The 12,131-nt window shown below is 42.9% G+C and overlaps 1 protein-coding gene across 2 annotated transcripts in view; it reads left to right on the top strand.

The window, feature by feature from the left end:
* PCCA (propionyl-CoA carboxylase subunit alpha) overlaps window positions 1–12,131 on the top strand; it is a 352,118-nt gene that overhangs the window by 327,953 nt on the left and 12,034 nt on the right. For both annotated transcript variants that reach the window (XM_022576840.3, XM_089899400.1), the window contains exons 22-23: window positions 1,374–1,454; window positions 9,187–9,327. In XM_022576840.3, the coding sequence (XP_022432548.1) occupies window positions 1,374–1,454; window positions 9,187–9,327 (222 nt within the window). The remainder of the gene's footprint in view (window positions 1–1,373; window positions 1,455–9,186; window positions 9,328–12,131) is intronic.

The raw sequence follows: 12,131 nt of genomic DNA, 5'->3' as shown, positions 1-12,131 counted from the left end.
TGTGTTTTTATAACATTTCCTGTAAGCTGATGCTGCCCTAATTATAGATTTTCAAGAGAATGTTTCATTGTACCCCAAATCATACAGTGCTTTAAAAAGGCACCTTCTTTAACTGGTTTACCAAATACCTTATAAACTCATAATTACATAAAGCAATTCAGGGTGCAGAATAGAAACAGCCTGTAATGTTAACAGATGTTAGCTGGTACTATTTGGGTACAAGGCTTTCAAAGATCTATAGTATTTTTCTTGTGTAGAATAGAAAGAAATGACTCATTATAGTCATAACGTGTCACGGAGGCTCCTGATCAAACAGAACGCACATGTTCTATTTTGTGAGTTCTGTACAGTGTACTGTCAATGGACTTGCCTTTGTGGACGGGAAAGTGCCACTTATCCCAGCAAATTACCTTTGTGGCATATGTTAGACAGCTTGTGGGCACCTGGGCGAAGCAGAGGCTGGGCGCCTTTATCAGGGCACACCTGCACACAGCGTCCCACGGCGCCCAGCTCCAGGGAAGTTGTCCCATTAACAGACTCCTTCAGGAACCCGCTGATAACTTGCTTTCCAAGCTCCCCTTCCCTGCAGACCGGGAGTGGGGCTGGCTCCCCGTACAGTAGCTTTTCTTCTTTCCCATCATTTTTGGGTTTGTATTAAGACACAAGTGTTTCAAATTACAAAAAAAGTAACCTCAGTGGAGCCCAACTGAGGAAATAAATCCTATTATTAAGTGCTGGATTTAATGTTTAATGTTTAATTAATTTCAGTTTAATTTTCAGCACTATTGTTAAAAAAGGAAAGTTGCTTATCTTAGGATATTAGAATCGGAAGGACCCTTGTGATTAAAACACACAATAAGAAAAATTAGGTTAGATTTTTGCATTGTTGACCAGCATCCCCTCTCCAGAGGATGTTGTGTTTTAGGAACTAGCTGGAGATGTACACAAACTTACTAACTCATTTCATCGAAGTTTTGATATTAGCCTTAAGTTTTTTTCTGGAAACCTTTCCCTTTTTAGCCAGCATTTTGAAAGGTGAGTTGCTGAAATGGACTTCATGCATTTTTGTTGTTTTATTTTGTTAGAATGTTCCTCCCATCTCTATTTTTGTGATTCTTCCCTCAAACACTGCCCTTAATGAGATTGTTGCTTACTGCCGTCGAGGCTACTTGTGGCGCATTGAAGTTCAAGAACCAACTTAGCAGTTAAAAAAATGAAACCTTGAGGCTAGATTGATTCATAAATGTAGCTGGACGTGTTGAAAGTGACACATTATGTCACTGCAGCATATTGACAGTGTCAATTGCATGTCCTTAAACAGCTAACCTAACTGAATGATTTACTTTGTGTTTAACTGCCTTTTTCGATTAAAGGGAGCAAATGCTGAGGAACTGGGACACAATATCAGAAGCCATATATTTTCTCCTGTTAACACCAGCGTCGCTGACCCACAAGTAAGGGGTGTGTTGGAGTTTTGCTGTAGGCTGGGCTACTCTAGTTTAAGTGGTCTAAACAAGTGATTAATGATCAGGAGCGGGCCCTTACCCTGCTTCCAGAGCTTCCCTTCAGTGCGTTTCCATTTCTGTCACCTTGCTGCACGCTTGGGAGGCCTTATGTCAGAGTAGCTCACACTCTTTGCTGGCATTTGTTTCCATTTCAAGGGCCCTTGATGTTCCTTCAGAGTTGCTTTTTTTTTTTTTCTTTTTTTTTTTTATGTGTTATTTAGCATTATGACCCAGACCTTAAACTGTGGACTTTGCAGTTGTAATACAGGTGTTCTGTTGCCCCCAACCAAGGACCTGCCGGACTTTTCCCCCCAAGTTGCAGAGGTGATAACTTGAACGAGACGTTCTAGTTTCTTGGGACCTTGTTTTATTGTCTTGCACGTTAATATGGTATTTGTATTTCACAAGGCTAAACCGTATATAGTATTTCTTAAATGTGCATTTGCAATAGATGGATATATTAACTGTTACTATCAAGTTGAGAATTTTAACTATTAACTTTACTATAATAAAGTTTTGTTATAACGGTGCTAATTACTAAGCAGCTGAATTTGTGAAAAAGTGCGCAGCAGTAATTTGCACCTTATTGTTGCTTTGCTATTAAAAAAATTTGTGAACACTTGAGCTTCCGAAGAGCACGTTTATCTATGGATCTTTAACAGCTGGACTTCTTGAGTATAGCATTTGGTGTCTGTATTTGTGCTTCTGAGATGCTCATTTTACACTGATAAGAGCTGTTGCGTGCTGAATGGGACATTTTAACAAGGAAGGAACAGCATTGTAAATCACTATGTGCTTTTGTTTATTATTTTTTTCTAGTTTTAGGGAAAAAAAAAACAAGAATAAAGATCTCCTTTCTCGTTCCTCCCTATCGATGTGAAATCACGAACTGCAGTAGTCGGATTTGAGTGTTTTGGTGATGGCATTGCCATTGTTTCAATGGCAGATAAAAATGGTTCTCTTCTGTTGGCTTCACATCCTCAGTAAATGCTTCTACATTATTAAAATCTTATTGAAATCGGAGGGAAGGGGGCGGGGCAGGGTACAACCTTTAAAAGAGTGAGACATAGACATAGGACAAGACAAAAACTGGTTAGAACCAACTAGGTCCAAGATGGCGGAAGATTGGACTTCCAGTAAATCCTTAAACCTCATTATACGCTCAACCTCATTATACGCTCATCGTAATACATTAGCATGCTAAACCACACGCCCACCAGCACCATGGCAGTTTCAAGGCCCACCATCAAAGATCAAAAAGTGGGTGGTGGCCCACCTCCTGGAAATCTCCGCCCCTTCCCCCGAATAATCCTCCCACTCATTAGCCTATGAGATTACCCAGCCCATAAAAACTAACCACCCCATATTTCGGGGCCTTTCTCCTTCTGAGATGGCCCACACTCTGTGGAGTGTGTTTCTCCCAAGGCCATTCTTGCCTTTTGAGACAGACTGCATTCTGTCTATGGAATGTGTATCTCTCTAAATAAATCCATCTCTCTTTTTTTTTCTTTAACATCTTTATTGGAGTATAGTTGCTTTATAATGTAATAAATCCACTTCTTACCTATCACTCTGTCTCTCACTGAATTCTTTCTGCGGTGAGACTTAAAGAACCTGAGCTTCATTAGGTCCTGAGACGAGATGTGTGATCTCAATTAAAAGACCGTGGTTTCAAGTCCCATCTGAGTTGTGCGGTTTAATTTTCACACCCCTAAACCAGCACAGGTTTGTTTTGTATTTTGCTTTGGTCTGTAAGAACAACCTCAAGTCTTGGGAAAAACTTGTTTTTGCCCTGTGGATGTGTCAGAAACATCTGCTTCAGGTAGTTTCCAAGTGTTACTTAGTAACCTATGATCCAAAAACCCTGTTAAGGTGCTCCAACTATTTGAAAACTACACGTTCCGTATTTTTGTAGGCGTATATTCAGATTAATTCCACCTGCCTCTTATTTGGATTTCTGGCAGCTAGGAACTTTTAAAAGGAATTTGTGTTTTTAAAAAGAAATGCGAAAAATTAAATTTTCTTTCCTGATTCAAGAGTTCTTCTGTACTTTTAAGAGATCCTGTTCATGGGCAGAAAGGAGAGGTTTCAAAGGAACCTCATCTCCATATGGTTTTACTCGATAATCCTTTATCCAGCATCTTCGGCCCTCATTCCTTTGCTTTCTTGCCTGTGGCTACATTTCTATCTCTGCATCAATTAGCACAGTGATTTATACAACAAGCAAGCAGTTTAGAGGTAATGGTACACAATTAACATCTCATTCCACCATAAAGGGTATGCTAAATACCCCAGTCATTGCTTTCTCTGCCTGGAATTGAAATAAGTGTTTGTCCTAATTCATATGCTATCTGATGTGAAGTGGGCCTGCTTTGTACTGCACTACACCATTAATCTAATTATAGATAGCTGCAAATGAAGTGCTGTCTGAGCCGGGAGATTGAAGAAAATAGCCTTTTGTCATTTAGCATGACTCTGTGAAGCAAGATCACACTTTACAGGGCAGTACTGCAAAATGGAGATCTCAATAATATTGCTGCCTGTTGCATCTTTTCTAATTACAACAGCATTGTAAACACAACTGGGTGCTGATATAAATAGAGCTGTAGATATGCTGTCATGTGGGTTGTCGGAGAAAGTCCTCTGAGTGCTGCTGGATTAAATGATGCATCCTTGATTGACAGCTACCTTGAGACCGTACCGATGGAGCTGTCACAGCGTTATGCTAACAGGCCGGCCCGGTGACTGCGGCGGTGCCAGGCGCTCTAACTGCTGTCTCTTCATTCCCCCTTCTTCGCCTGGGTGCACCTCCAGCAGGACAGCGCCAGCTTCAATTCTGTGTGCTTTCAGTATTGTTTCATGAACATTTTTGTTGGTTTGGTTTTGTAGGGCCTGATGCTGAATGAAGTAGAGGGGGAATGTATTTTGCCTGGCTTGGAACCCTCGCTTTGTTCTTCTGCCAGTGTTAATTATGTATATCTCACGAAGACTGTAGGAAAGGAAAACAAGGTTGAATTACAGTTCTAATCCCACCTAAATGCTTTATATCTTGTGGGGTTGGTTTTTTTTTTTTTTCCTATTTTTCTGAAACACTGATGTTTTCAAAGATGCATCCTCATTTTTGCATCTAGTCATTTCTGTCACTTTAAAAACATTGACAGTTTACCTCTGGCTCAGAGTTAGGAAAGTAGACTTTTAGAGGAGCATTTGAGTGTTAGCTCTCACTGCCATGCAGTGGAAATGAAGACACAGCTTAAGGGTTGGAGACCCTTGGGGCAGAAGGTGTAAAACTTTGAATGAGAAGAGATCCTTGTATTTGAAGAAATGTTTTTGCCACCTTACTTAGTGAAGGTCGATGTACAGTCTAAGGCCAGTACTTCAGGATGTTAAGATAATGGATGAAAAGTAATTGACAGTGAAGCTTCATCATTTATCCTTGAGTCCGTGTTGGCTGAGCGAGCCCACAGTCGATGTGAAAAAGCATGAGCAGTGCATCAGCTGTATGCTCCTCGTTGTGGGGAGAATGACATAGGGAAGAAAACTGGAGCTGAGCCTACTTTACGAGGAAAGACAGGAGAGGCTCCGAAATCACGACTGAAAAAATACATAAACAAACTGGACGCACTCCTCTTGGAGGGGCCCCCAGACCCCTGAGTCTCACAAGCACGTGAGCACGTGGGATGTGTTAACACCGCTGGTAGATCTGGAGGCCTTGGGGAGAAGCAGGGATTTAAGCCCCATGAGGAGATGCATGTGCTAAACTAACACGGACACCAGCAGGGCGGTGTGTCGTGTGACCATCTGAGGGCAGCGTGTCCACCATGAGGGCTCTTTGCTGCCCCGGGGCGCCGAGTGGGGTGTGTGCAGGGCACGGCTGGGCATGCCCACTGGCAGGATGTTTTCGTTAACCAAGTCTGGTTAAAAAGCCATCTCTCCCCCCAAAACCAGGACTGGCCCTCTCCTCTGCCAGCAGCTGCCCGGCTCTGCCCCCCACCTTTTCCCCGTGGTCAGGTTCCCTGTTAAGAGCTGTATGTTCATTTCTGTAACAGTTCCATTGTGTTCCTTTTAATTGTCCATCTCTTATAGTTTTCTTCCTGATCCTTTTTATGTCTGGTATGATTTTTCTCTCTTTCTTTTGAACTTTTTGGGAGAAATTTTCTTGTTAGACATGGTTTTACATTGCAGACACCACAAAATTAATTTGCTTAGAAGCCGGGCCTGGGGTTATTTGACCATAGCTAGGTTATTAGGTAAGGCCTCTCTCCCGCCTGTTGGTGCCCTGTGGATCGGGGAGCTGGAGCCCAGGAGCACCTGTTCTCTGCTCCAGCTTACATTGCGAGGTGTGTTTTCAAGAATTTAATCATTTGACTGTGGTTTGGAGAGCACCTCCCTACACCCCCGGGGTGAGGTTCCATCCTCATGAGCCCGGGAGCAGCTCAGCTTCCGGCCCCACCAGCAAGCAGGCTCGAACCCTGATTGCTGACATCTCTCCAGACCTTGCAGAGGGAGTACCTCTGGCTTCTGCCAGGATTGTGCTTCTCTGTCCCGTCAACGAGCCTTTAACATCTTGGCCTCCCACCCCCAAAACATCGAGTTGGTGGTCTCTCTGCTTGAAAACAATAACAACAACAACTGAAAATCAAAACTCTCCAGGAAAGTTCTGAGGAGCCCATGAGGAATATTCAAATACTTAGCATAAAATCAAAGCCTGCACAGGTCACGGGGCATTTTCCTGAAATCTCTCACCCCGTTGGCTACTCTGCCCGTGCCCCCTAAGAATTCAGAGGAACCAATAAATAGCAGTTTTGATCATAAGCTCTGAAAGCCCTAGTGTACATTCTTAAATGACTTCTTTTCTGAGGCATCGAAAAGCTTTTACGGTTCTCACCAGGCAGTTCATTCTGATGGGCCCATATGCTGCTGTCCGCTCAGCTCCCATCCTGGCCTGCGCCCCGTGCCCCGCTGCACCGCCAGCCAAGGGGTTGTTTCCAGAAGCCGTGTTTGTGTGGGCACGCTGAAGGTCAGGGCAACATCAAAGGTAGTCTTAAAAAGAGAACCTTCTCTCTGCCGCCGCTTTTTATATTCAGAAAGGTCATGTCTCAGCCAACTATGTGCAACAGGGCCTCTCCTGAGGCACTTACGCCGTTGTTATTTTTTACTTGTGATTACAATAAGTCGCTTATCCCCCAAACAGATTTAAGAACAATAAACAAATACAAAAGGAAAAGGAACATCTCATCAATAACAAAGACTGCATCTAAAGGCATTGAGTTTTGTGACTCTTTTACATCTCTTTCCAAGCAAAGCAGGAGTCCTACAGAGAAAGGAATCCAAAGATATGAAAATTATAAAAATAGTAAAAGGATCCAGTTTTAGTCAGGATCTTGTCATTTCTGGGGAGACATGGAGCTTGGGACAGTCTTAGCATTTTATTTATATTAAGGCTCGTTTGTGATATAGCTAAAATTAGTTTTTAAGGGTATATATCCACGGTGGTGAAATGTGATAAGTCATATTGTCCTCAGTGTAGAAAGATACTTTCCCTGAGTTCACATTTTGAAGTCAAGTTGTGCGAAAAACAAGAATAAAAAAGATCTGTACGCTCCGGGGAAAACCAGCCAACTGGGCCCAATGCTGAGCAGTCACGAGGAGGAGCTGCACAGGGTTGGTGCCAGCCAGGAAAGTAACTTTTTTTTGTTGACCCCGATGCTTCTAGTGATGTTGGATTTTCTTCTCCAAGGCAGACAGAGCACAGATACTAAAACTGTGCAATTTGGTATGATTATATTCTCCCCTCTCCCCGTAGCCCCCCTCCCATAGATTTAATGAAGGACTCTGAGGTACAATTCGTTGTTGATAAATAGCCCCTCTGCCTAGAATGTTTATTAGACTGACAGCAGAATGCACTCTCCTTGCTTTTTTCCCTCACCACTTATGACTCAGATGAATCTTAATAGGAGCAAAAAGCTTTTATTTGCACTGTAATTTCACTTAAGGATCATATCCTTCCGAAACTGGCAGACACTTACTTGTACGTCTTGATTGCAAAACACACACTCAGGAGTAAAGAAACATGCAAAAGATGTTATTATTCAACCTGTCACAGTGTCGCAAACCTGCTTGGAACTGAGGCCATCGAAGCTCTTCTGTGGGCCCTCCCGCCACGCCTTTTGAAACCAGGCCCCGTAGAGAGCACACTTAAGAGATTTCATCGCCCCTGGACAGAGTTAAGGGTGATTCCATTTTGCTTGTGCCTCCCTGCCATCACGATGCCCACAGGAGGCTTTGAGTTACAGCAGCTTTTTCCGAACAAAATGGAGCTGCCTGGATACTGCATCTGTCTTCCCCCAGGGAAATGCACTTTGGTAGAAATTTGAAAATCATCAGGTGGTGGTTGCAACTTCACCAAGTAACACTTCCTCCGGCCATGTTATTTTATTTCTGTTTGAACAGAGCAAACTGTGGCTCATGTGTTTATTCACAGAGATCTAGGATTTTTCCCGCCAGGCAGAAATTCCCTTTATTAGAAATGTTCTGTTTGACTGAACTGCCTGTAACGTACCCCTGATTATTTGAGAGCCACCTACAAAATGTGCCATTAAAGTACTGGGCTGTGCAGATCTTTTTTTTTGTTGTTAATTTATTTTTATTTTTTAAATTAATTTATTTTTGGCTGCGTTGGGTCTTTGCTGTGTGCGGGCTTTCTCTAGTCGCGGCGAGCGGGGGCTTCCCATTGCGGTGGCTTCTCTTCGTTGCGGAGCAGGGGCTCTAGTCGTGCGGGCTTCAGTAGTTGTGGCGCGTGGGCTCAGTAGTTGTGGCTCGCGGGCTCTAGAGCGCAGGCTCAGTAGTTGTGGCGCACGGGCCTAGTTGCTCCGCGGCATGTGGGATCTTCCCAGACCAGGGCTCGAACCCGTGTCCCCTGCGTTGGCAGGCGGATTCTTAACCACTGCGCCACCAGGGAAGCCCTGCAGATCGTGTTTCTTTTAGTGGTTTTAAAATCTAGAATTATTGCCTCTTAGTGCAGAGGTTATTCACATTATATTTCATCTCTATCAACTATAACCATCTTGTTACATTGGAAAGAGCACGTAGTGTTGTGCCTAAAAAGAAAAGCTAACTTTTTCAATCGTGAACATAACATTTTATGCCACTGGAAAAAATGTGCATTTTTAAATATTATTTTGCCCAAAATGAACACCAAAAACCCTTTGTCTTAACTTACTAATACATAGTCCAGCCACTGTCGGGGGGAGCAGGCAGTTTGACACGGCTGTCTGCTGCCACCTACCGGTGTCTTCTGGCAGCACCCCTTTCTCCCGTGGGCTGGCCCAGCTGTGGAATTTGTGTCGATTGGGATTAAGTTTGTAAGTGGTGAAGGGAATACAAGGAAATTCTCACTGTTTTCTTTATAAAGTTTTGAGGTTTTTTTAAAAAAGATACAGGGTGATTACTATTTATCATTAATTAATTACCAGAGTAGTTCTACTTCCAAGAAATTTCTTAAACAACCGGCTCACAACATATGACAGGAACAAACTAATATATTTTGCTTTTGTGTACAATTATGAAGAACCACTTGACTTGAGAGATGGTGTAATTTAAAAGCTAAAAACTGATTTTGAATGAATGCTACATTTGAGGAAAAGTTCATCATTTAATCTCACTTTCTTTTCCCTTTAAGTACAAGGTGCATATCCTAACCAAACTCGCCGCAGAATTGAACAAATTTATGCTGGAAAAAGCGGCTGAGGACACAAGCAGTATTCTGCGCTCCCCAATGCCTGGCATGGTGGTGGCCGTCTCTGTCAAGCCTGGGGACCTGGTAAGGACCGTACTTCTGTGTGTGTCTGTGTGTGTGTCTCGGGGCTGTTGCAGGCTGAAGCAGGATCTCGTTCTTGAGTCATACGACCCCACAAAACAGCAGAGGAGCTTTTGTGCATTCTTTGTCCAACAGTTTCACATCTGAATTAGGTTAGTAACAATATCTCTGAGTGCCTCTCCTCCCAAACGACTGGGGACTGGAACAGAAATAAGGCCAGATTCATTGTTTTTTTGGCAAATTTAGTGTTTCAGGAAGCGTTTCATTTAAAATTTCTGTGTACTCTCTAGCTCTCTGTGGTCTAAGCATCCTTAGAGAAGTCATGCCAAGAAGTGACGCCCCGATGGGGGAATTTTTTGCACATATTCTGGAATAAATTGGAAGGGTACTAAGGAAAGTTAATTCCGTAATCTGTATAGTACCAGAGCACTTCCGAAATAAAATTTAGGATCACAGTTTGAATTTTTTCATCTTGACCTTGTGACATCAAGGCACAAATCAAAGCTATGTTAATATTTCCTCACATGTTCAGTCTCAAGGTAGCATGCTATGGACAAAAGGATACATTCACTGTAGCAGCGCATAGATAGAAATCTATTGATCAGCAGCAAAAGTAAATAGAAGACAAAGATGCAACCAGAAGGTTTCTAGGGAGCGCTTAAGTCCCCACATTTTTGTTTATGTGCCGGAAGATAACATCCAAACATGACAGTCTTTAATGGATGATACGGTGATTCCATTTTGTATTTCAATTATGTCACAGGAGTTTTTATATTTTCCTATAAAGATTACATTAAAACTGCCTCTGTATTTCTTTATTAACGTAAGTAAAATAACGTTGAGGAAAACTCATGTAGTTGGTTGGCATTAGCTTCTAGAAAAGTACTTACAGTAGGTGAACATTAAGAAAAAATGATCAGTTTCAGCTGTTTAAATGATTAGCCCTGAAACTGATATGTAAAGTTGGAAAACTGACTCAACAGTTGCTTTACCTGATGATATAGAAATGGAACAACTACCAGCTTTTCTAGAAGAGCATAAAAGAGGTTCAGGAGCTGTGAATTGTTAGGCTTACTTTGAAAGCATTGACATTGCTGGAAGAAAACACTCATTAACACGCTAGTGTTAAGGATTTGGGAGAGGCGATGCTTAATGAAGATTCTGTGTTGAATGTCGGGGAGGGGTTTGTCTTGTATCTATTGGTTCTGAAGGATTAGGGCCCTGAGAAGACAGCCCCTTGGCCTTGACGTTAAGAGTGTCTACACTGACTACATTACCAGAGCAGTCAGGACAGTCTCCTGGTGACTAGAAGTGTAGGTTGGTAAACAGCGGGAGGGGTTCTTGTTGTTGTTTCCATTTTCCTCCTTAAGCTTATTCTGGAAGCCACAGAGGCTGTGTACAGCCATCCTGAGCTTGTCAGGCCTAACTGTGTGGCTTTAATTATAAAATCAAATTTGTGCTTGGAAAAAGAAAAATACACATTTCACTGAAATCCTCACTTTTCTAACACCTGAGTCAGACAGAACCTGAGAGGAGGGAGGAGGAGGGGGTGGCAGCCCCTGCTGGGAGCCTGGGGGGGTGCAGTTCAGGCTGTCAGCTCCCCTCCCCGGAGAGCAGGGGGCCTGCAGCCTCCTTGTTGCCAGCAGCTGCTCCAGATACCAGAAGGGCTTAGCTTTCGTACTTTCCATTTCCTGCTTAAGAAGTTAACGTGGGAAAGGCAGGGCTTTTGGTGGAATGGAGCAGTGTGGTGTTAGTCTCGGTTCGTGGGGGGAGCTCAGATACTGGAAACCACCACTGATAATTAAACGTGGGTATTCAAGACTGGTTTGGTTTGAGAAGGAACTGGGGCCTCTATTTTATGTATTTCTCTAAAGTCAGAGCACACCGTGGGGGGTTGGGGGGTGGGTTGCTGAACCGCCTCCTGGTCTCTGGGTCCCCTTACTTGTAAATAAATGCTCTGCACACGCATGTGCCTGGGCTGGTCACGGAAGGCCTGCTTTCATTCCTCTCTCCAGCTTCCAGTGCCACTTTTGGTCCTGGCAGAACTTCCTTCCATATTCTATACCATTGTGTTTTGATAAGACAATATTTTCCCTTGAGTTATTATTTGTGAAAAGTGTCCCAAACTGCTAATAGCTAAACCAAAAGCAGGGGGTGGGATGTTTAATTGTCGGCTCTTATAACAACTTCTAGAGTTAAATCTGCCTTGTGTAATTAAAACAGTCGAAAATTTCCTTGGACCTAAGGCACGGCACATACTTGAGGCCTTTATAAGAAAATAACACTTGTAGCTTTTAAGTTTTGCAGTTGAAGATTATTTTAACACTGTAGGGCGTGTTGTCTTGTCCTTAGCAATAACACTAGCTGAGCCAGGTTCCACTCTTATCAGTAGGAAGATAACGGAATCAGTCATCTCTGTGTATTTTCAAGGAAAACAAGGACCAAAAGCACAGCTAAGGGCTTACAAGTATTCTATTTTTCTTTGTAATGTTATTTTTAATAGTTTAAATCCCAGTTGTCTGTAATTTTTATATTTAGCATAAGTAAAGCTTGACAAATCTTACAATGGTGAGCCTGGCAATAACCTGCTCCACAAAAGTGTCATAGACAATAAAGGACAGATCTGCTCTGCGAAGTAAATAGCGTTAACAGAGCTTAAGACGCTCAGGACGAAATCATCCAAGGTGGCCATTTGGAAGCGGTCAGTGTGCTCAGAGAGCTTTGTGGGGAGAGGTCCCCCTCCCTCTCAGCTCAGAAGCTGGGTTTTACTCTAAGTGCTTGTTTCAAGTTCACCCAGCAAACGTCAC

This window comes from Delphinapterus leucas, chromosome 18 (assembly GCF_059928025.1).
Source record: "Delphinapterus leucas isolate spDelLeu-1000000601 "Yukka" chromosome 18, BTC_Dleu_Yukka2, whole genome shotgun sequence".
NCBI lineage: Eukaryota > Metazoa > Chordata > Mammalia > Artiodactyla > Monodontidae > Delphinapterus > Delphinapterus leucas.
Note: the sequence above shows the minus strand (reverse complement) of the source record. Positions and strands in the feature narration are given on the sequence as shown.